This window comes from Amia ocellicauda, chromosome 17, assembly GCF_036373705.1.
Source record: "Amia ocellicauda isolate fAmiCal2 chromosome 17, fAmiCal2.hap1, whole genome shotgun sequence".
NCBI lineage: Eukaryota > Metazoa > Chordata > Actinopteri > Amiiformes > Amiidae > Amia > Amia ocellicauda.
Window position 1 is genome coordinate 6,707,001 of NC_089866.1, and position 25,732 is coordinate 6,732,732.

General features: G+C 37.6%; 2 protein-coding genes across 2 annotated transcripts; one reads left to right on the plus strand and one right to left on the minus strand.

Moving 5' to 3' along the window:
• Positions 1-1,917: 1,917 nt before the first annotated feature.
• Positions 1,918-19,480, plus strand: usp7 (ubiquitin specific peptidase 7 (herpes virus-associated)). The gene is made up of 31 exons (XM_066690070.1): positions 1,918-2,410; positions 5,892-5,996; positions 6,591-6,789; positions 7,376-7,514; positions 7,828-7,916; positions 8,293-8,401; positions 8,553-8,683; positions 9,169-9,223; positions 9,433-9,513; positions 9,608-9,698; positions 10,839-10,921; positions 11,063-11,172; positions 11,335-11,506; positions 11,814-11,958; positions 12,626-12,756; positions 12,946-13,080; positions 13,380-13,481; positions 13,827-13,932; positions 14,240-14,332; positions 14,429-14,496; positions 14,929-15,029; positions 15,242-15,395; positions 15,520-15,587; positions 15,797-15,905; positions 16,076-16,153; positions 16,406-16,501; positions 16,866-16,970; positions 17,196-17,315; positions 17,395-17,466; positions 17,562-17,652; positions 18,072-19,480. Exons 1-31 carry the CDS (start codon positions 2,329-2,331, stop codon positions 18,176-18,178), a joined length of 3,327 nt encoding a protein of 1,108 aa, XP_066546167.1. The 5' UTR covers positions 1,918-2,328; the 3' UTR covers positions 18,179-19,480.
• A 1,002-nt stretch (positions 19,481-20,482) lies between these two features.
• litafd (LITAF domain containing) lies at positions 20,483-25,431 on the minus strand. Its single transcript, XM_066689594.1, has 5 exons — positions 25,277-25,431; positions 22,982-23,062; positions 22,304-22,408; positions 21,771-21,945; positions 20,483-21,044 (listed from the first exon to the last, which is right to left on the minus strand). The coding sequence occupies exons 2-5, from the start codon at positions 23,040-23,042 to the stop codon at positions 20,927-20,929; spliced, it is 459 nt and encodes a 152-aa protein (XP_066545691.1). The 5' UTR covers positions 23,043-23,062; positions 25,277-25,431; the 3' UTR covers positions 20,483-20,926.
• Between the last annotated feature and the right edge of the window lie 301 nt (positions 25,432-25,732).

A 25,732-nucleotide genomic window follows, 5' to 3' on the forward strand; every position in this document is an offset into this window, starting at 1 on the left:
CCCTTATCAATTGTCTTATCAAACATAAAATAAAATGCTCAATTCAAAATACATGTTCTCTAAAGTAGTTCATCCTTAATGGGGTCTATAAGGGTTGAAAATAGGAGACGTGTCCTAACGGTGTAAACTATTAAAAGCTATCTTCAAAATCTTAATTGTAGCAAGTTGGCAACATATTTTCCCCACTGGTAAGCTTGCAGGTAAGAGTGTATACAGTATATCTACAGATAACAAACACAAGCACTCCATGTCTCCCTCTTACTAGTACATACCTGTACAGTACAATTGTTAGTACTTTACCGGTAGTTTATATTTAACACTACTGTAGTTTAAATCGCTCTGCCTGAGCTTTACATGTTACTAAATAAACTAATAAAAGCAGATTTTTTTATTAAGCTGTTAATGAGTATTCACTCATTTTGAATCAGTGAATACCAGTGTGGGCTTTAACCATTTTTAGAAGTTATTTTAGCAGGTACATCTGATCAGATAACAAGAGTAAGCTACATATCACATCAACTTTTCACTGTGCTGTTCATTCTGCACTAAACAAATCTATTTCTTCAACTAACGTGTTGTAATGCTGTTAATTTGTATTCAAATTCACAGTTACTAGTTACTGCTGTGCTAAACATTATTTTATTTTATACAGACATTAGACATTAATGCAAGCAAGAAAAGCATAAAACATGGAAGCAGTACATGAAAACAGTTGACTAGGAAGGCTAGCACATTATTTACATACACTTGAGGATGGGCGTGCAAAAGATTAATAAAGAAACCGATGAGCCTATCATACAACAGTTACAAACCTGATAATTCCCTGAAATGTAGCAGGTGCATGCTCAAGTAATACACCATATGTGTAATACAATAATAATAATAAAAAAATTAAAATCCAGTTGTACACCATTATTTTAAACTGTTAAATTTGCATGCAACTCAAAACAAGTAAATACATTACACGGTAATCTCTCTCTTTTTTTGTAACACAGTGGGTGTTTTGTTTGTTTGCATCTTTGCACAGAGATTTTAACTGTAGGCTATGTAATCAGGGGATACCTGAGAAGCCCTTTGGGGACCTTAATTGGCTATCAATTTACCCAGTTCCCTCATTGTATTTGCAGTAGAAATGTAACAGTAATGACATTTGACGTAATGATGCTTTGCCTAGTTAGCACCTAAGATCAACCGCAGAGAAACCAGTCATATTGTCAATCAACATGGGGATGCTGAGTAGTTTGTAATTATAATCTTCTGTGTATCTTTTTATAATATCATTATATTAAAACACGTTCACATGAATGCATGCTTCTAAAAATACAGATTTCAATCTATGTCTTTCATTAAAAAAGAGTGAACGGAGGTCAACGAGATTGTGGCTATTGACTGTCTTGACAGGCATGGCTCTCCCTGTGTGCGAGAGCTCAGACCTCCATGCGGATGTGACATTTCAGAGCAGAGCGCGGCCGCCATTTTGAGTTTGTGCCTCAAACTGAACATCACAAACAGAGGGAGAGGGAGAGAGACTCGGACTGGGACCGGGCTCAAGAGAAATTACACAGCGAATAAGCCTTTTAAATGCGAACCTTATTATCATTTATTTATATAAATATAGTCCGGAATTTCAGAAAAGCCAAGCCGAAAACAGACTCGGGTATCGACAACGACTCAATATTGATGAATTAGTGCGATTCCACATTAGACCCGGTTTTGAATGGATAGATTTTTTCTTCGCTCTCCCCGAGTCGAGGGACAGTCGGAGGAGCAAACGGACTGGAAATATAGCCGGGAAATCTGCCTTTAAATCCTTTTAGTTAATGCATGAGCTTTAAAATAAATATAATTTTGCATCAGAGAATAAATTGACTATATCCAGGTCAGCTTTTCTCCGGTGGCAGGTTGTGGTGTTGAACTGTATTTCTCTCACCTCGCCTCTTCTTGCCCCATTTTTCAGGGGTAAAAGCCGGATTGATTTTCTGTTTGGGCTTCCTAGCGTTGAAGCCCTACTTATCCCCCCCCCCCATCGTCAGCGACTTGTACCCCCTTCCAGGCGCCGAGATTGGGCGAATAGCGAGCAAATACGTCCGCGTTTCTCTACCTGCTCCCCCGCCGACCTCCCCTCCGCAGCCCCCGGCGCCGACAACAGGAAAGGCCGAGGTCGTCGTAGTACAGGCCCAGCCGCCCAGGCTCGACCTGTCTTCCCCTCCTCCGCCTTCCCCAACCCCCCATCTCCTGTCCCAGACTCGGCTCCCCCCGGAACCAGCATCGGGAAAGGCCGAGGGGAACGAAGACAGCCGGCACCATCACACCACAGCGGCCGCCGACATGAACCACCACCACACGCAGCAGCAACAGCAGAAAGCCGGAGAACAGCAGCTGAGCGAGCCCGAGGATATGGAGATGGAAGGTAAAGAAAGGCCTCGTCGAGACTAAACCATTAAAAACATCAAACAGTGCATCGGCGTCTTTTACCTTTGTTGCCACTCTTAATGCAACTCGTTTTGTGTCCGTGTTTACTTTGAAAACATGCAGCTATACAGTTGGTTTACATGCAGAGAGACATTGTTACTGCGAAGTTGTTTTTGGACGGGGAGGGGGGGCGTTTACAGTTATAACATCTTACACTCCTTAGTAGCTGAGGAAAATTTTCTGACCAATTTTAAAGCAATGTATTAGAAGTGAAACTTCTTCTGGTGTAAACACGGTCGGAATCTCGGTGCAATGTCATTTAGCCAGTGTTTACAGTAGGCACAATCCCCAGCGTTTGCAATAACATGCCATTTATTTCATGCAATGTGATGGTGCAACTAAAACATGGGTCTCTTTACACTTAAACATATTAATCTGAGTACTTCGTGTGTCTTCAATGTGTTAGTTGATTTTATATCCGTTGCATAATAAACTAACCACCAGTTTCTCTTTATGACACATTTAATAAATGTGTGGGCTATTAATGCGTCCACTATATCACGTCTCTTGCGATATAGTAGAATTACAATTGCAGCCATGATGGTAAACGATCCATGTTTACTATACATGCTGTTTATAAATTGCTTTGCTTTGTAAGCATTGAGTTACTCAGTAGTGGTGTTGCGTTTGCTACGTTGCGATGTCAGGGCTGCAAGAGTAAATATCAATTTCAGAGCCCGATCTGTGACACAGACTTGTGAAAAAATGCATGTGTATTATAATTGCAGAAGTGTAGAGTAAAACAGGGATTCTCTACGGGTAAGGTGGCGTGAGCTGGGGGTACAGAAGTTGAGAGATTGCTATTATTGACAAGGCCCGCGGATAGCTTCATTTTAACTAGGGGGGGGGAGTGTATAGTGAAACGTTTTCAAGATGGAGGATAATATTTTGCAACAGTCCGTTTTGTATCAAAGAGCCTCTGCATTATTTGTGTTTTTGTTTTCCCAGTGCGTTTTTCACACTCGATTTGCACGTCGCACCGCCCAGGCCGCAGTAAGGTGTATGCTAAAGGCATTGCATATTTTTTCTACACTTTTAGTCTAGCCATTTGTCAGACATTTGTTTCGATATATTAAATATGCAGGGTAGGACTGATGGTTTATATCGCTAGAGAGATTGCATGCATGTTTTTTCTTGGTTAATGTGGCTCATCAGTCATGGGCAGGCCTGTGCAATGTGCGGCGAGGCCCGCATGTTGCGCTCGCACTAGCAGCGCGGGGATTTGCGCCTTCATTGTATAAAGAAGCAACACGAACAACGCGTGGGGCTCGCCATTTTTAATGATCCACATTTGTTGTATTTCTGTTTTGTACTTCTGTTTTTTTTCTCCCCCGACGAGACACATCAACCGTAATATTAGCAGTTAGGATTTATTAATCTTTCCCTTTTTTCAAAGAAATAAACTGAAGTCATGTGTCCATTTCATGCAAGTCATGCTGGGTTTTCCAAGGGGGAGGAGTAATTTATTTGTATTCCAGTCGAGATGGGTATCTTTCAGGTATCTTGGATTGTCCAGTTTCTAACAGTGCATGCCCTTTCCAAGACTGGACAACTGTAGCTAATAGTTAGATCTGAAAACCATCCTAAGGGACCATATAACAGTCAAATGCAATTAGAAGCATTAATCTTTCTTCTAAAATTACCACTTATTTCTAAATTAAGAAATTTGTAAGCAAAATAATTTACTGGACAAAATGTATTTAAGTATGCATGATGAATTTACACTATATCCAGTTTTGAATTTTCACATTTTTGGTAAGTCACTTTCATCCAGACAGGTCTCTAATTGTACAGAGAATCTTGGCATAAATGCTGAGGTTGACCCATTGAATTCTGAGTGAAAACAAGGTTGTTGTTTTTTCCTTTTTCCATACTGTGTGTCAACAAGGCCACATGAAAATGCCTGCAGGCTGGTCATTAATGTATGAAATCGTACATTCATAATAAATAGGTTTTGCTGCTACGTTTAGATTTCTTAATCATAATATTAACAAGGTATCATTCAAGTATGTCATGAAATTGCTTAATTACATTTAAGACCTTTGTCTAAAGAATCGCTAGGATATTGTATATTAAAGCAGGTGCATGTGCCTAGACCTGCATCACACTGAAGTTAACCTACACTAAGATTGTCCTTCAAGTATGTAAAACAACCATTTTATTTTAAATGCAGTCCCATGTCATCAAATTAATGAGTCCTACTTAATTTCTGGATTTACATAATTTAATTATAAGGTAAATGATTATAATAGTACAGTGTTGTACTTGCCGTATTGCCACCTAAGTTACATTTAAAGCTATACCGAGGTTGCATGGAGTTGCTAGTCTTACCAGATTGGTTTAGTAATGTCTGGTGTCTTTAGTCACAAGTTTGGTATCTCATTGGTTTAGCTGAACATTTAAAAATCTAGGAAATTAACCTACAATTATTTTTTGCGGGGGTCCATTTAGTGCCTAATTCTTTTGTTGTTGTTGTTCGGTAAATGGTTGCTGAGGCCAATTGCTTTCTTAGCCAACATCCCCTTTTCTCTGTCACCTTCTCAGATTTGTCTGACTGCTCTCCAGGCTTCTTCAGTTGTTCACTGTAACAGTCTGCTAAGCTATTGTTACTGGCTACTAGATTCTGGCCAGACATTACTGTCAATTTGGATTTCTTTTTTGGTTTTAATGTGACACTTCTGAGATTTTGTATTAAGAATAATTTAAACTCGATTGCATGTTAAATTGTATGAGGCTAACTGTTAGACTGAACTATTTTGTATTATTTTTGGAGGGGGTTGGCTTATGACAAATATTTGTAAAGCTAACCACATGCTGGCAATGAACATTTGCTGGACTTATCTCTAATGCAACCCTTTTTTAAAGGGACTGACTACTTTGTTTTGGAGGTTTAACATGATGCGTTTAAGGAAATGCAGTATAATTACAGATGATGCTCTTCTATTTTAGTCCTGCTGGTATTTTCATCTCCAGCAGTCTGCTGTTGCTTGACTTCCTGCATCATGGTAAAACAGCAGAAATGGTTCATGTTAACCAGTGGTGTTATTCATTTGGTCTAAAATCCTTCAGGACAGTGGGTGATACTGTTGTCGTCACCATCCCATTGGTCCATATGTGTATGTTTTTTCTGCTAGTATCTCAACTGACTTACTACAGATTCATCTTGAAATAGAATACAATTGCAGATGTACACAGTTCACAAAAGTGCATGTTGATTTTTATCTTTGTTTTTTTAGAACCAGTCCATAATGCTGGTAAAAATGTAACACAAACTCTCTGCACACAAAACAAGTGTTTGGTGCATCTACTGTAGACTGACAAAACCATTTACTATGGTTGATATCATATCGAAGTTACCATCCTTCAGGCCATTTCATAGAGACGCACCATCACTAAAGTCATTGTATTTTAATTTTCAGCTGGGGACACGGATGATCCCCCAAGAATCACACCCAATCCAGTCATTAATGGGAATGTAGCAATGGCTGATGGGCACAACAACACCGAGGAAGACATGGAAGATGGTATGTATGTTATATGAAGATGCCTTGTATATGCCTTTAATAATTTTGACTTGTTTTAAATGTACTGGTCCAAATGCAGAAATGAAAACCTATTGTGAGTTCTGTAATAAAATGTGCGTGTATGTATGTGTATCTATGTTATATATAATGAACTTCCCATTCTAAATTACTCGGTGTTGTTAAAGGCATCTTTTCTGTTTTAGTCCTCTTCCACGGCTTTGGTACTTTTTAACTGCTTGTTTTCATTCTTTAGAGAAATACTGCTGCGATTAACCAAAATGGGGAGTTCTGTTTTAGTAACTGTTTATTTCCTGGCATTGGATACTTAATTCAATAAAGAGAACACTAAAGCCCTTTTAGTATACTTTCAATGTGTTGGAGTCTTAGAAATGACAGATTAAAGTTGTGTCATGGGATATCGGACTAAACTATATCTCAATGTATTTTGTGTAAAAATAAGTCAAATGTAATTGTGGAACAGAATTTTGTAATATTGATTTAAGTACTAATGAAACAGTTCATTATGTTTCTATTGTGTTAATTTGTTCGTGGATGTTTTTTCTGGTTTTGATGTTGTTTTCCTCTCCCTAACAGACACCAGTTGGAGATCAGAAGCCACATTTCGGTTCGTCGTTGAGCGCTTCGGTCGGCTCAGCGAGTCTGTGCTCAGCCCGCCATGCTTTGTGCGCAACCTGCCCTGGAAGATCATGGTGATGCCACGTTTTTACCCAGACAGGCCTCACCAGAAGAGTGTGGGCTTCTTCCTGCAGTGCAATGCAGAGTCTGACTCAACGTAAGATATATGAACTTTTCTGGGTATTAAAAATATAGTAAACGAAAGCCAGTGATTGTTCAACCAGCAAGCATTTACCAAGGTTTAATTTCGTCAGTGTCAAATTAGGGTCTGTAGCTTTGGTTCAGATTTCATCACACTGAATTTAAATTCTGTAACTGATATTTTTCAAATCCAATTCCACAATTCTGCCAGAATTCATGCCAGCTGTGCTTGAATGTATCACTGTCCTTTGGCTAAAGTTTCAGAAATAGTTCTTTATGTATTACAAGGAGGAGATGAAGAAATGTTTTGTTCATGTAATTTTTTTTTTTTTTTACATACTTTTATCTATGTTAAGGTTTTTTTCACCCCACATAAATAAGTTTTGAAATCCTACAACGTCATATTTAAGCATCTTAAATGTTACACTTCTACAGTTTTATAATTTATCAACATTGGAGTTGCTGAAGTTTTTACAGTGGGGTATTGTTTCCAAGATTAAGGAGTTGTTGCAAGATGTGATTTTTCTGCCCTCGCAAGTCCCCCATTGTTTTGTTTTAAGAGCATTAACTGGTGATTGACGTTTAGTTGGTGTGACTTGCAGGTCATGGTCGTGTCATGCCCAGGCAATGCTGAAAATCATCAACTATAAGGATGATGAAAAATCCTTCAGTCGCAGGATCAGCCATCTTTTCTTTCATAAGGAAAATGACTGGGGCTTTTCCAATTTTATGTCTTGGAGTGTAAGTATTAATATTTTTTTTCATTTAATCAAGATTTATTAACTTCTAATTCAAGCAGCTATCGATCAGAGCATTCAGTTTCAATATTTCATGCTCAGCCTGAATGTCTTGGAAATCATGTGATCTTAACTAATTTGCAGTTCACTTGGCACTTAGGCAGGTAATCTTTCATGTTTACATTAGTCAAGCTTGATATAATAACAAAAGCCAATTGCAATTAATCTCTGCTCGTCAGATAGGATGCTTTGTCGTAGTGTTCTAATGTGTGTCTAGTCTAATGTCTAATTTAAAGGGGCTTTCTTTATATCTATAGGATGTAACTGATCCAGAAAAGGGGTTCATTGAAGATGACAAAGTCTCATTTGAAGTCTACGTGCAGGCAGACGCACCACACGGCGTGGCGTATGTATTGCTTTGAGATTTTTTTCATGGAAATTCGTGTTTTCATTTTTTAAAGCTCTGTGGGATACAACAGACAGTTGATGTCGTTCTAATGCATTGTGTAGATTCACATTCAGGATGCTTCTGTTGCCTCACGCAACGATGTTTCTCTTTACGCAAAAGCTGAATTGAGTTAGTTGTCAAAATTGAGAACGAAGGCGGTGTGTGCTCACTGTCAGCCCAGTCAGCCACTTTTCTATACTTAGTGACTTCTAGATTGGATGTCTATTACTAGGCCATGAGGTGGACAGATAGTTGTAGGGATTTTAGCTCAAATTTAAGAGATTGTAAGTGAAGAATATAAATTAAATTACTGTTCATTTATTTGTCTTTACAGGTGGGATTCAAAGAAGCACACGGGCTACGTTGGGTTGAAGAACCAAGGAGCTACATGTTACATGAACAGTTTATTACAGACCCTGTTTTTTACGAATCAACTTCGACGGGTAATTATTTGAAACTTCCTTGTAGACATTTCTATTAATCATTTGATGATACTTTACTAGATAAAGATTTGAAATGGAATTATTGCACAATACTTTTACCTCATTGTAAAGTGTTCTTGGTTCTCAAAATCCCTGGGTTTGTGTGTTTCAGGCAGTCTATATGATGCCAACCGAAGGTGACGATTCCTCCAAAAGTGTCCCTTTGGCGCTGCAGCGGGTGTTTTATGAACTTCAGCACAGTGACAAGCCAGTGGGGACAAAGAAGTTAACAAAATCTTTTGGGTGAGTACTTTATGTGGTTTTAAAAATCTACTTTTTTATATATATATATATATATATACATATACATATACATATACATATACACTGTCTTCCCTCCCTCCTGAAAAGGATACTGAAATCATACCAAGAAAAACTATTAATAAAAGCCATTAGTTGTTTTACTGGCATTTTCCCTCCGGTCCTCCCATCAAACTGTGCATTATAGGGTTGTATGTAGAGTTGCCAAGAAATGTGATTTTAGGTTTTTACAAAATGTGTTGAATCCACAGAATAGGAAAGACTGGTGCCTATACAGAAAGCCAAGGTAGAAAGAGGAAAATAACTGAAATGCAATGTTCTGAGTTCCAAAGATAAGTGAAATGCTAGCAAACAACCCCTTTTCTCTTGATGTTTTGTATGTTTTCTTAACATTGTATTGGTTAGATTTACTGGTGGCCCCATAACTATCACCACTGTTGATTTCCAATATTCATTCTGTTTTGAAGGTGGGAGACATTAGACAGTTTCATGCAGCATGATGTACAGGAACTCTGTAGAGTGGTAAGTGCTTGTGTATATATTTTTTTCCTAATAAAATTAAATATACGGCACTGGATTTGTTGTGTGAGAAGTTTCAATCCTTCAAAATGTGTATTGCCCTCAGTGTTACAATTTATTGAAAAAAGTGTGAGTTGTAACCATTTGCTTGTATAGATCTGATGAATATAAGGGAGACTAAATATGGGGTATTTTTTAATACTTTGTTCTAGCTTCTTGACAATGTCGAGAATAAAATGAAAGGCACTTGTGTTGAAGGCACCATCCCCAAACTGTTCAGGGGGAAGATGGTGGTAAGTTGACGTTTTTCCTTTTATTTATTTTTATTGTATGTATTTATTTCTGGACTTCTTTTTCTTAAGATGTGTAAATGTTATTTCTTTACAGTCATATATCCAGTGTAAGCATGTAGACTATAGATCTGAGAGAATAGAAGATTACTACGACATCCAGCTCAGTATAAAGGGAAAGAAAAACAGTAAGTATATAGCCCTTCAATTTCCTGCTTTCATGAAGATTGCTCCATCACATTCATCCATTCTAAATTTGGACCATAGCTCTTAGAACCCTTAGCTTGGGTGTAGCCTCAAGGGCCATTAATTTAATTGGTACATTGTATTTGTAAAATATATATTAACTATTTGTATTGTTAATTATTGCTTAATTAATAGGCTGTGCTTTTCCATGATATTCAATGTGATTCAGGAGAACTCTTAAGCATTCTGTAATGCGTACATCACAATATTGAACTTGTTTGATAGTGATAACTAATGTTCTTAAAATAAACTGTAATGTCTAACCATTTTTAGAAACACTGAATATAATGTTCAGGTTTTATAAGCAAATATTTGGTCAGATTCAAGTTTCCAATTGCTGCTTTAAGAAAACGAAAAACATAAACCTATTTCAGTCAACATACCCAAAGAGATCTAGTTGTAGTATTTCTATATGGGATTGAGTTTAACATTTATAACCCTGAAATGCCAGCATTTATAAATTTTAGTGATTTATGGAGAAAAATCTGAAGTTTAGCACGTGCAATGTGTAGAGATCAGATTACTTCAAGTACTGTCTAATAAAATGAAACAAAAGAAAAAAAGGTCAGTCAGAGCTTTAAGTTAAATAAGGGAAATTAATTTTGATTACATGGACTTAGTTTACTTACTAATTCTAAGCCCTGTGCAGCTATATCATTAATACTGCTAAATCCTGCTGGCACTTTTCATTCTGCTGTTCGTGGTGTTTGAGTGATCCGCAAATCCAATAATTTACTACATATGAGATATAGGCTTGTGAAAACATGACTGTAAAAAAAAAAAAAAAAAAGCATTACTTTAGCCACGTTTAAGTTCAGCTGTAGTAACCTCCATCTATACTTTTAAGAGCAAAAAGTAAATTTCTTATTTAGTAGTCAACTGCTGCTGTGTGAATCTGGCATTCTAAAATTCAATTCCACACACATGACATATTGTACCCATTCATTCTCTACAGTTTTCTGGAAGGTGATTCAGTGTTGTCTACAAAACCATGTTAAAGAACAGTTTAAATATTTCTCTTCCTGAAAGTGTTCTATTGTGACAACCTTTTTAATGAATAACTAGCTATATCCTTTCTACAGTATTTGAGTCCTTCAAAGATTATGTGGCCGTGGAGCAGCTGGATGGGGATAACAAATACGATGCGGGAGAACACGGCTTACAGGTGAAATTGAGGATTATATTGATTGATGTATACATGCAAATTAGGATGAAGCGAACGCATTGTCCTTTAGAAGTAGCTATTAAGCTTTTATTGCGCCATTATGTACTGCATGTTGACATCTGTTAACCTTGTCTTCAACAGGAAGCTGAAAAGGGAGTGAAGTTCCTGACATTTCCTCCCATATTACACTTGCAACTCATGCGATTCATGTATGATCCCCAGACCGACCAAAACATCAAAATCAACGACAGGTAATGAATCGATGGATTTGTTATAAATTTAATTTTCGCTTGGTATGCCAGTGTCCTATATGGACCGTGACCTTTTTGTATATGGAAAAGACTGTTCATGGCGATTGCCTTTTATAGTATTAAAAATTAATCCATGTGACGTGCTTGTTCTCCATTATTCAGGTTTGAGTTTCCTGAACAGTTACCTTTGGATGAGTTCTTGCAGAAGCCAGATGTCAAGGATCCCGCTAATTACATCCTGCATGCAGTCCTGGTGCACAGCGGCGATAACCATGGGGGGCATTACGTGGTCTATCTCAACCCCAAAGGAGATGGAAAAGTGAGTCAAGAGATTGTCAGTGCACTTCTATTTTTTCTCATTTTATTAGGAATTTGAAGTCAGTGGAACTAGTCTAGACTGTAATTTGATTTATTGTGGTTGACCAGTATAATCTTTCTTATGGTGGAACCCTGCCAAAAGTAGAGTCTTTATGAAGATGTGTAATCTTGTTGTTTTTGTAATTCCATGCTGGGTTACAGTGTAACATTTTCTGTATATGCTTTGCTATAGGACAAATCAATATTTATAATAACGTTTATAACATGTATCTAAATGTTATAACATCTCAGATGCACATTTAGTAATAACTCCTTTCTTTCAGTGGTGCAAGTTTGACGATGACGTTGTGTCCAGATGCACAAAAGAGGAAGCGATTGAACATAATTATGGGGGCCACGATGACGACTTATCTGTGCGTCACTGTACAAACGCATACATGTTGGTGTACATCAGAGAATCCAAACTCAGTAAGCATCGGTCGCCGGGCCGCGATCGCACAGTTTTTCACCGTCCACCAGCCATCCATCACTCCCGTAAAGAGACCTTGAATGCTCATGTCTAATGCATTGATAATCACTTACCTATTGGGTATTCAGTTCTTCTGTGGCTTTCTCCACAGAAACAAACTTAACTGCAGATCATTGCCCTGGTCTTTATTTTCCCCAGTAGGGAGTTTTCAGTTTTTCTGGCATTAGTAATAGTGATTATAAGTGTAATACACTGCAGAGTCTGTCTCCTACAATTATAAATGGATAACATACTAGCTTTGAAAGCTTTCCTTCTCTGTCCACTCAACTCCCATACTTGTACACTTCTAATCCTGTGTATGTTTAATATTTGTTTTAAACAATCTTATTATACAAGAACACCAAAATCATCTATGTAAGGTCCACCCCAGTTTCTTGTAATCTTGCGAACATCATTTACTCTGCTCAGCTTGCAGTTTCTTGCCATATGAACAAAAAGGGTGTCCCGCTGAGAGCAATATGTCAGACGGTTATGATTTGAAGTGTATTCAAAGCATCAGGGTCTCCGAGGTCTTGCCAAATCTAGTCTAGTATTGATGTCCATGTGTCAGAACAGATTTCTTCCTGGAGGATAAGTGGTTTGTTTTTTCTTCTCCCCTCCTTGAAGGTGAGGTTTTGCAGCCAGTCACAGACCTTGACATCCCACAGCAGCTTGTGGAGCGACTTCAAGAGGAGAAGCGAGTGGAGGCTCAAAAGAGGAAGGAGAGACAGGAAGCTCACCTGTACATGCAAGTGCAGGTATGTGTGGTTTCTAGCAGTTGTGTATAATACTTTTTAACTCGTGCAAAGTAACCATTTTTGTCCAGACATTACTTTTTTTTAGTTTGAACCAGAATCTGCCCATTGTGTAACAGCTGTGTGTCTGATTTCCTCTGTGTTGTGCTTCTAGTACAGAAAACATCTTCCATAATACACATTTAATTTCAGATAGTAACAGAAGACCAGTTCTGTGGACACCAGGGCAATGACATGTATGATGAAGAGAAGGTGAAGTACACAGTGTTCAAAGTACTGAAGAACTCCACACTGGCAGAATTCGTCCAGAATCTCTCCCAAACAATGGTAAGTGTTTTGTAGTTCTGTTGTTGTGGATTGAGAGTTTAATGCTAAGATTTAAGATATCTTTAATAAAATATTAAGCATTTGTATTCAGATGTGTTTTGAAATGTATATACAGATCTTTTTAGAGTTTGTAATCTAGATTTTTTTTTTTTACCAATATCTACATTAATTGAAGTCTTTAAGTACATGTTTTGTTTCTTGTTTTTCCCCCATTACAATTTATGACAAGTGTGGATGTGTGATTTGTAGTATCTTAGCAGTGGATAAGTTTTAGCTAGTGTTGTATTGATTTGCTGCAGGGTTTCCCACAGGATCAGATCCGGTTGTGGCCAATGCAGGCGAGAAGTAATGGCACAAAGAGGCCGGCAATGTTGGATTACGAAGCAGATTGCAACAAATCTGTAAGTATGTGAAATGCAGCACGTTTCACTCTAAATTTGTCTAATACTTGCATGCGATTAATTCAGGATTGTGTGTTTGATATAACCATCATGCATAATCCAGTAATTAGTAGCTGCATTTATAGAGCGTTTGGTTGTTACACTCATTAGTAACGTGGCTTGCAAGAAAAACTCGAACCTCATGCTGCTGCCAAGGAGGAGGTTTTGTCCTCCCCGAGTCTGAAGTCTGACGCGCTTGCCAGTGTGTTCTTTGATTTGATGTGAAGCGGTCTGCGAAGCTGTCTGCCATCTGATCGGCATGAGCTCGTTGTCTACATGCATTATATCGTGTTGCTTTCCAAATAGATGATTGACTTGAGTGACAATGAAAACCCGTGGACAATATTTCTGGAAACGGTAGATCCAGAAATGGCTGCCAGTGGAGCGACGTTGCCCAAGTTTGACAAAGACCGTAAGTGCCCTCGCCTGTCACCTCTTTGACTTTGAGCTCCCTTCAGATGGGACCCCACCCTCAAATGGTCCAGTATGGTGTTGAGACACTGGGAATCGCATTGAAGACCAAGTCTAACCAATTATTTATTGAAAGTATGATGTCCTATCTGGTTACATTTTCATAGATGTAATTTAAAACATGCTTTATTTGATTCCACTCCTTTTTCAACATGCAAGATTAGCTAACAGCCAATTAAGTCCCAAGTGCTTTGGGTATGAATATTAAAAAAAAAAACCTATAGATGCATCTTGTCCTTTGCTTTCAGATGATGTGATGTTGTTTTTGAAGATGTATGATCCAAAAACTAGAAGCTTAAATTATTGTGGACATATCTACACACCTATATCCTGTAAAATACGTAAGTACATTTGTTTGTAAAATATGTTGGTTGTTTATACATTTTCATTTCCAAAAGCCTTACAGTAGTCTAATAAAACACGTCTTTTGAAAACAGGAGATTTGCTGCCTGTTATGTGTGAAAGAGCAGGATTTCCGCAAGGAACTAGCCTTATCCTCTATGAGGTAAGTATTTATTTGTCCTCCTTCCTTAGGTCCCCTATTAACTTAGTGGAAAAGGGTATTTGTGTTGAAGTATTGTTTAGATGGTTTTATCCATATATGAAACACAAGGGTGGTGATGCAACTGAGATTTGTCAATCAGGAATTAATAATTACATTTTCATGTTTCAGATGTTTATAAAACCATTTAACATTGCCTGCTTAGTCTTCAGGTGTTTTCATTATTTTTTACCATTGATCAGAGGAGAACATGTTTTGTGTTAGTGTCCCTTGTACTTCTAAGCCTTTTACACTTTCTAGGGCTGTTGAACCTTCCATAGTATTAAATTAGTAACAGCACTGTAATGGTAAATGTATTGTTTATGTCTGTTTTAAGGGTTAATCCCTGTAAGTAAAAGTTTGCATGTGGTTTCTAATGTACCCCTCTCATTGCAGGAAGTCAAACCGAATTTAACGGAAAGAATCCAAGACTACGATGTTTCCTTAGATAAAGCTCTCGATGAGCTGATGGATGGTGATATAATAGTGTTTCAGAAGTAAGTGTGTCTGTCTCTGTCATGTATTGATTACTGTAATATCAGGCCTGGTAATCATTTGATATAGTCAATGGAAAGTTAAACTTTAAAACAATATTAACTCATCCCCTGAAAGCAAGACCACAGGCTTTTTCTAGAATTACATTTTGGCGAGGTTGAGTATTCTATCTACACCTGGGACTGACTTCATATATTTTGTAATCCTCTTCTAGAGATGACCCTGAAAATGACTCCAGTGAGTTACCAACAGCAAAAGACTACTTCAGAGACCTGTACCACCGTGTTGACGTCATCTTCTGTGACAAGACCATTCCCAATGATCCGGGCTTTGTGGTCACGCTCTCGAACCGGATGAACTATTTCCAGGTGAGAGGTTGTTCATGTCGTAGCAAAGTCTCCTGGATATTTAAGTCTGAAGGGGCTAATTTTATTGCCTTTAATCATTTGTGTGATAAAAACCCCTGCTCAGATTTTTTACTACGTGTTGTAGGTTGCAAAGACCGTGGCACAGAGATTAAACACTGACCCGATGCTCCTGCAGTTCTTCAAGTCTCAAGGGTAAGTGCATATATTTCTTTTGTGGTCATCTTTTTCCACTCTATGATCCACTGCTCTGTTTTTACAATATGTCTGGACCATTGTTCTAACATTTTCCAATTATCTGTTTTTCTTTTATTTATATATATATATATATATATATATATATGCATATAAATAGTATCCCCTTTCTTCTAAATGCAGTTTGTATTTCTCCTTTCTGTGTCTAGTTACAGAGATGGCCCTGGTAACCCTCTCAGGCATAATTATGAAGGTACTCTTCGAGATCTCCTTCAGTTCTTCAAGCCCAGACAACCCAAGAAGCTGTATTATCAGCAGGTGAGGGGTAACCTGTTAACCTGTGGTTCTCTGTCAACATGTAGTCGTAATAATTCTTGTTCTTTTGCTGTAAATGTATTTTAACCTTCCGTATAAAATATTCCTCTTGAAGATCTGACATCTGGTGAAGCTTGTGAAATGCTTTGTAATAATTGTTTTTTGTTTTACAGCTGAAGATGAAAATAACTGATTTTGAAAACCGGAGGAGTTTCAAGTCCATATGGCTGAATAACCAGTTTCGGGAAGAGGTAAGAAGAAAAATGTGCATCTGCAGATCTCGCATGTATCTGTTACTGTAGGATTTTAGATACCAGATTTAGGTTTGAGAATTTGACCTTTTACATGTCCTAGATTAGATATTGTGCCATGAGAAATTAAGGTAAAATGTGACCAGATTGTACGTGCTCAAATCCAAATGACTGGTATTTAAGGGAATGCTTAAACCTGAGCAGCAAACGTGCAGTATCTAGATTTTATTAACTCTTTTTGTCACTCTGCAGGAGATAACACTATACCCAGACAAGCATGGCTGTGTGCGGGATCTACTGGAGGAATGTAAAAAAGCTGTAGAACTCTCCGACAAAGGCTCAGAAAAGCTCAGGTAATGTTGGTCTTTATTTCATGTCAAAATGCATTCAGTGTGTTTAATTGCCACAAAAGAAGTGGGTCACACTACTGCTGAAATCCCGAGACTGAACCACACTCCAGTCTGTCTAATGTGTCCAACATGGCCTCCTGTGTCTTCTCATGTATGAAATTATAGTAATGCTCTGCTCTGTTCAAGACCAGTCCTTATACGAATTTAAATAACTGAATAATAGAATGTTCTGCCCTGGCATTTATATCAGAGGAGGTTTAATGTTTCAGTTTTTAGGTCGCTGTGTAGATAACCCTCTATACATTTTTTTTCCAACAAATGCATGATGTTTTAAGTTGTTTTTGTGTTTTTTGTGTTAACACCTCAGGCTGCTAGAAATTGTAAGCTACAAAATAATTGGGGTCCACCAAGAAGATGAATTGCTAGAATGTTTGTCTCCCGCTGCGAGCCGAACGTTCAGAATAGAGGTTGGTACTTTTGTGGATTGCTGCTGTTCTTCATTTAAATACTTATCAGTGGTTACTCTTAATATTACAGGGATGGTTTAGTGATGGAAACAATATTGTTTAAGGAAACTAGTTTGGTCCCTGCTGCTGATCCAGTGTGTGAAAATGAATAAAAAAACTAATACAATGTATTTATCTAGTGTATTTTTAGAAGTGGAGTACTGAAAGCTTAATGTATTTTGTTAGGAAATCCCTCTGGACCAGGTAGACCTTGACAAGGAAAATGAGATGTTGATTCCGGTTGCGCATTTCCACAAGGAAGTGTTCGGCACGTTTGGCATCCCGTTCTTGCTGAAAATTCGCCAGGTATTCGTTTGTGCATTTGGATTAGAAAGTAGCATTCATCATAACCCTGGCAAGTTCTAAAAGTGTGTGTTCGTTGTAGGGAGAGCCATTTCGGGAGGTTATGAAGAGAATCCAGACCATGCTGGACATCCAGGAAAAGGAGTTTGAAAAGGTGAATTAAATGGAAATGGTAATTAATGTTAAGATATATGTATATATAAGAAGACTCTGTTCTCATAATTAACTTCTTTAATTTTCCCCCTCCAGTTCAAGTTTGCCATTGTCATGATGGGTCGTCACCAGTACATCAATGAAGATGAATATGAAGTAAATCTGAAAGATTTTGAGCCTCAACCAGGTATTTACTCCTATTTTTTTTGCATGACTTACTGGAACCTTTATAATGTAATTCATTAGTGGTATGGGCCATTTGTCTACAACTTCCTGCTTTGTTTAATGTGTGTAAATTCAGGTTGCATACCTCATGCTAATGGAGGAAGCTTGTTTTATATTTGTGATGGATGGTGAAGTTCATTCTTTTGGATTTTTAGTTTTTTTGTTTTGTTCTGGAATGTATTGGGCATTTGCTGGCATTTAGTCATTGCATGTTTCCCCTTGCCCCTTAAAGATCAATAACCGTATAATAAACCAGCCCCACTATTTTATCCCAAGTTACAGCTGCATTCATTGTTTTACTCCTAAGAAAGTTGATAGCAGTTCCCTATTGACACAGAATAGGTTTCCTTTTGGGTAATCTTTCCTTTTCTCCGCTTCCAGGAAACATGTCACATCCAAGGCCTTGGTTAGGGCTTGACCATTTCAACAAAGCTCCAAAGAGAAGTCGCTACACATACCTGGAAAAAGCAATCAAGATCCACAACTGACATCTTCGACGTAACTGACCGTACTAAAGACTTAACCAAACCTCTCGTGTGCGCCACTTTTAACAACCGCGAAACCTGGGTACACATGCACCATGTATGAAGTCTTCAGCAAAAGGATTTGCTGCTGATGCTACTTTTATTTTGTTGAGGCTGTTCAGTTTGGCTTCTCTGTATCTATTGACTGCCTATTTTGTCTGGAAGAATCAATTGGTTTTTATCAGGATGAAAGGAAGATATAAACTGATAGGCTTTTTTTTTTAATTTTATGAATTGTTACAGCAAGAAAGCTGCTGCATTGGGAGGGGGAAGAAGATAGGAACAGATGTTGCCATTCGCAAAAGGTTATCACCTCTTAACAAAATCAGCAGGTGGCATAAGGCTGCTAGTTGCCTAACGTGGTTGTCCTGATATCTCCTGGTCCTTTAGTGCAACTGGTGAACTTCGTTTACACACTTTTTCACTTAGTTTGGTTGGAGGAATTCAATTGGTCTTTTTTCCGCTAATCCTTGTATAAAGAATAATCAATAAAAAATAAAAAAACATCCACAGCATAAGTAAAAAGCATCTGTACTTCATCTTGCACGTCGGCACTTAATATCAAAGATTGTACATTTATCAGTGCTGTTAAATGTAATCTTTGATAGTTTTCTTAAGTTGGGTTTCCTTTTTCTTTTTCCTTGTTTTTTATTCCTTTTCCTTCGGCTCCTCTGTCACTTTGCTGTGGGTTTATTCTGCTGATGCCATCAGTCCTATCTGATGGCTTTAGAGAAAGTTGGCAAGTTTTACTGTACTGTGCATCGGCAAACCGCTAAGAACACTTAGTTTACTGGTTGAGGATATAGAGAAACCAGCATTAATAACCGAAATACAGCCTTTTTAGCACAGAAGGCATGCTCACTAGCATTTAGTAAGCTGTTGACTTTGTAAAGATAAATTCAAATTGTATATTTAAAGAATGAACATGTAAAATTTTAACACTCAAAAGATAATTTTGTTGGGTGCAAATCAATTCACTGATGTTCATATTCATTGTGTGTAGTTTTATTTTGGTCCCTGACTCCATTATATTTTATTCCTTTTTAGTTTTTTTTTTTTTTGTTTTGTTTGTTTTTTTAACTAATGGCAACAGCGTGTGTAGTTTGAGTGCAGTACAAACAATTGAATTCTGCAGATCACCTTTTTATTTTAATTTCTCCCGTCTTTTTAATTTCCTCCTGTAGCAGCAGTGTACGACAACTACTCCTGTATATTGCCTTTTTGCTGGAAAATGTTGTATGTTGAATAAAATTTTCTATAAAATCATTTGCGTATTAATCAGGGTCAAAAACAAAGTGTTTAGCTTTTATCTAGGGCTTTTCCTTAATTCTTATGGGCCATCTTCACAAGACAATTTTGATGTATTTTTAAGTGTGAAGCATCTTTTGATAATAGTGAGGGAAGAATCTGGCGATTTAATCCAGCTTTAATGTTCGACGTTCTTGACCGGGTAGTTCTCAGAATTGGTCAATGTTCTAAATTTTTCAATCATAATCTTCCCGTAAACACTGAAACCACAGGATCTAGCCTTTTGCCTTTTAACAGAACCAGACCCTCAGTGTTGTACTTGTAATTTCAGCTCTTTAAGCGAAAGATGAGCGTGATCTGCAACTTTTATAGAATGGGAGGTTGTTTTTTTTTTTATGTAGGTAGGGAAAAATAAGTTGGTGTATGTGTGTATATATATATATAAATATACACACACTATTTCCTTTTATTCTACAGTGGATTTAAATGAATCCACTTACAATTGTATTCGGGGGAGGAAAGAATTGGTGACCTACATGCCCAGCTTTGTTGCTGGGATCTTGTAAACTCATCTGGGCATTAGCCAAGTGTAATTCAAAATTTCCACAGTAGGTGGTACCATCTCACTACAGGGTATGAAAACACAGTGCCTGTGTGGCCTGACTTTGAGTAAACATTACACAATGTTCACACGTGGAAAAAGCAAATCACACTGATTGTAATACATTGAAAATCCCTGTACAGCTAATCTTTGCTACATCTTATACAACCATACATGTAGTGTGGACTTAACTGAATTTCCACAATTCCTTACCAGTGTATGACAGTAACCACAGCTGTGCAATTAAGAGCTATATACTTTATTGAAATATATTGCACTTCAAACTTGTAAACTACTCCAATGTACAGCTACCCATCACAGGTGTAAAAGGCTCTCAATCACTGCAAGGACTATTAGTCAATTGTTAGAAGTCTTCAAGTATTAAGAGTTTAGCAATAAATTGCTTGCTATTCCTTACATAAGGAGTTTGGGATTTTTATTTATTTAACATGTGCATAGTATTAGGTTAGTTAAATCACAAGTACTCCAGTCACCATACACCTAGATACAACAAGGGTAGTCAATGAATAAGTGGTTATTTACATTTTTATACTTCATATAACAGGTACAATTTTATTAAGTCAAATGGATGGTCATAAGAGTTTCCATAGCACATTTAATCAACAGTTAAAATGTTCCTCACAGAACCCCCGAAACCCTTGAACAACAGGACTCTGGGATTAAGGCTTTTCCACATACATGCCACCTGCTTGGTCTTCCACAGGGTGACATTTTAATTCATGCAACAAAAATATACATGTACACAAATTACTGAATCACCAATGTGACACTTGTACATCCCCTTTAATCTTATTACTGATTTTGTAAGGAAGAGGTGTGGGCATTGAAAGGCGTTAAGGCAGTTAATCACAGCAGCTCCTCTTGTGAATGTGAAGCATGCGCTGGCATTTGGGGCAGGTGTGATAAGCATCCTTGAAGAATTTAACAAAAAACGGGATCAGGCAGCAGCCAACGATGAGCCTGAAAAGGTAGAAGAACATTAGATGTTTCTTTGCATGAGATTCAGAAGTGATTAGTCCACCAGCCACACATCTCGGGTGCAGGACTAGGTCCACTCTAAACTGAGTGGGCCTGGCAAGTGGTCTCCCTAAAACAACTACTGAGTTTGGAGTCATTCTGGGAGACGGGAACCTCCTTCAACTGATTTCAGATCTGGCTGTGTATCATGGATCATGTACTTGAACACTAAAAGTCCTATGTTTTTTTTGTTTTTTGTTTTTTTTTATGCATTGGCAGTGCTTTTATGTTGAATACATAGACACTTAGGACATCAAAAAAAAAAAAAAAGTACACTCGCTCAAAATAGGTCCATATGATCAGACATGATGGGGAATTTAGAAAAACATGTTATGAAAGAAAAAAAAAAAAAAATGTATTACAGGATTTTAAGCTTTTTAAAATTCCCTTTACAAGGTTTAGGAATATTTCTCATCATCATAAGCATATCAATCCACTGCTGGATGAAGGGCTCCCCAAGATATTTACATTTGCTTCAATCTATAGCCTCCCTTTTCAGGGTTTGTTTAATACAAAGTTTAAATTTAATCTTCCAATCTTTAATGTGGTCATCTTCTAGGTCTATTTTTCCCCAACTCTTGGGAATATACATTTATATGGATAATAACACATCTACTCTACTGACGATTGTGCTAGTAAAACAAATATAAAAGCTACAGCAGTACTTACCCACATAGTATAAAAAGCAGGCACATGAGCCAAGCATACGTTCCCACTTTGTACTGGACGTTGGTCAGGACCTGCTGACGGCAGTATATGCACGTTGTCATTCCCGGATTACGTCCCAGTTGTGTGTCATCATAACTGACAAACTTGTTTGGGCTTTCTGAAGACTGGTTGTAGTCTGAAAAATAAAGCAGGTTTTTAAAGAGGATTTCTACATTGTGTATTATTCATCCATTTTATTATAATGCATGCATGAAATGCTCTGCTGCTCTGAAGCAATGTAAAGTTCTGAAAATTGTAGACTGAGTACACTGGAATACTAATACTTACTGTATTTATTTCAGTTAATCTGAATAGGAAACTATTAATATATGAATAGGACCAGCGTTAAGGAAACCTTAAAAAAAAAAAATGAACGCCTTAATGAGCAACAGGAAGTGATTTTAAAATTAAACTGGTAGCAATATTTCTGCCATTTCATGGTTGTTACATTTGATTAGTGGATCCTCTGCACGGAGGAAATGTAGGCTACCTACCTGCGATTTTGTTCTCGTACTCCCCATCTCTCGGTGGGGGTGGGCTAACTGGGGAGTGTAAATGGTAGACCGTCACACCAGAGGCACCAGTTTTGATTGTACCACCTGTACAAGCAGGAAGGAAGAGTCAGGGTTGTAAAGTTAGTATCTGTTTTTATCCCCCCTTCATTATTGTATTTCAGAGAGAGAAATAAAAGTCCCATTTCTGTTACAAGCTATTGCAGACTTCGTTAGAGATTTAAGTTCTGCAAAGGGGAGCTCCCAAATCAGTAATCCTGCTTTTGAATGATGCCATGACAAATGTCATAGGACTGAGATAGATGGATAGATAAAGATGCATGCATACACACACACACACACACACACACACACACACACACACACACACAATATCTATTCATATCCATATATCCACTAAGCTACAGCCAAGTCAAAGTTTCTAAAGATCACAGGAAGCTAAACGTGTCCTCCTTACACAACACATTGATTGTCTCAAGTCGAAACCAGACAGGCCTGTTCCCCTACACAGGACAGGCTCTGGAGACGCGTTACTAGAAGGAAGGCCTGAAGAAACACTTGCATGCATTCACCGTTATTAGCCATCGGGAGTCACTAATCGGATCTCTTGAATTGTAACAGCATGTGGGTGCGAGTGCAGGTACAATGAGGATGCCTTACCCGGTCCCCCATAGGGCGGTGGGGCGGGCAGCGTGTCCCCTGCTTTGGTCGTGGAGCTCATCCTCGCCTCCTCACGGTGCTCTGCGGAGGGGAGGGGAGGGGGGTAATTATTTCTCTTTCTCGCTCTTTTTAAGAATCTGGAAGCTTGTAACCCACGTGTAACTGATAATGATTTCAGATACAAGTGCCTCTATAAATCATTAAGTACGCACGTCAGGCATTAGTCACCGAGAAGGTGCGGTATTCTCTGTGATAGCGGCTCTTCTTATTGTGGCTTTTTAAATAAAGTTGCCTGATACATACATTCACATATGTATCATTATCAGCAATTAAAACAATATTGGAGAGTGAATTGATGCACCGCTCCTTTACGGATTTTCAGGATATTTTTTCCCAGAAGGATCAAGACAAAAGAAAAACGGACTCGCTTCAATGAGAAATGTATTTTATTATTATTATTATTATTATTATTATTATTATTATTATTATTATTATTATTATTATTATTATTATTCAACATTTGCCATTTCTGATTGAGATGTGGTTTGAATTGGTGGGCTAGGTTAGTACTCCAAGCATTGCAACTGTAATACATCAATTAATCAATCAATCGATCAATTAGTTAATTGTATGGTTTGCATGGACGATTATAGCCGAAACACAGCTGGAGGACTAGAATGTATCCACTGAGAAGCATCTCTGGCAGTAGCACTGAAAACGTAGAAAGAGGAATGCTACTCTGCAGCATGTTTTTCTGTGACCCTGTGTAACATTGCAATTGTAATATTTACGATGTTAACCCTGCTGCCTTATAAAAGGCTGGATAGATACCCCAGCTTGAGTTGTCCATGCTTTGAACGGTTTGGTGAAGAGGAAGGTAGGGGTGCAATGTGGAAGAAACAGGTCAGATCCTTTATTGAAGTGGAGTAAATTACTGGTTTACTGGGTAAAGGACTGGAATTCATATCACATTCACTGATATTTGGCAAACTGGCAGAAAACCTGCAATGTGTTAGACTAAAGAGCTTCAGTTATAAAAAGTTATTTTCCTTACATGTTGATCAGTAAGAACAATAAACAAGCCATTTGTTCATAATAGTCTATACAACAAAGTAGGCCTCAGTGTATTGTTTTGAAAAACACTGAGAAATATCCACACTATATGATCCATATTAAACAAACTGGAAAACAAAACCCTCACCTATAATTGCTAGACTGTGTCAAACTTCCCCCCTCCCCACGCTTAAAATATTATTTGGACTCACTCCATGCATTTGATGTTTTTGTTTGTCATTGTTACTGCTAGGAAATAAACAACACTGTTTTAATCTTCTCAGTGTGTTAAAACTGGTAAGGGTTGTTGAAATATCAGAGGACCTGCACACAATCTTTTTATCTGTGAGCTGTGGCCAGAGTGTTTTTCCGCTTGGCAGTGTTAAAATCCAGCCACAAACCTGATGGCTAACACCCAAAAAGAAGCACAGACTAGGGTGTGGTCTGGCTCAGACTCACAATGCAGAGGCACACTGTAGGCTTGGTTCAAGGTATGCTGAAATTGTCAAAGCAGGTCTTGTGATTTGGACACAACTCAAAATGAGCTATAGTGCAAATTCAGATTTTACCTTTCCACTTGATCAAGTATTTATTTCTTTTGAGCATATGATCATGTTTTCTCTGGAGTATTTCAGTATTTCATGTATGAAATTGGAAAATACAAAACAAAACAAAATCACTGACTTGGTCACCATATTAACCTATTTTGTAAATCATTATAGTTTACTTCTGTGCAGCGACAACCAATCTAAAAACCAGCTAGATCAAAAAGCAGACTAAACCATTGCATTTCTTTTGCACGTCTCTTACTGTGAAGCAATGTTTTGTAATTATTACACTGAATAAAAATAGGTGTGTGTTTATTTTGTTAACATAGTTTGGAAGATAGAGGAGTTTGATATTTAGTATATACACTACCTCTACAGAAATGCAATTTAATTTTTATTATGGGGGTTTTGTTAAAATACATTATTTTACTCAGCAAAGACGGATAACAAAAAGGTGAAATTCTGAAACATACTTTGAGACCCACACAACGCCTACAAGGACACCTCCCTGTCCTCAAACTAATATCAATGTGTAAGAAAAACTTTGTATAATGGTTCAGCAAAGCCTTAAGTTCTTGTTTTTATGCTAGTTCTAATCCTTACATGTTGCTGCTGTTTAAAAGAGCAATAATACCAATCCACTGTAGAAACCATCTTAATGACCAAGTTAATAATATAGAGAGTATGTTCTTACCAGTGAATAGTCAGGTGATCCAAATCCAACGCAGCCCAAAGTAACACTGAGAAAAATGCAGGTGTTTCCACCAGTTTCTACTGCCACTCCTTTCTTGAAATTTGCATAGTATTTCATCTTCATTAAATATCAATGGGTGGGATCATGCGTATATGTTAATAGGAATGTCACACAAATGTATTACTATAACAAATGGTGTCTCAATAGATACATCATCATCATCATCATCATAATCATAATCTCAGCATGATTTGTTCTACCTTACTACTACCGTGTAAGTAATCTAAGTAAGTAGTAGCAATAATAATGATGACGATAAGAAGAAGGTGAAGGTAGATATCCTGCCAGTTTTCTAAATAGAGACTTTAGCCTTGGTTTTGGCCATACACACAAAATGTCAGATTTACAACTATGTCACTGTTTTTTAAGTTGTTTGTAAGGCTGATTCGTTTTTTG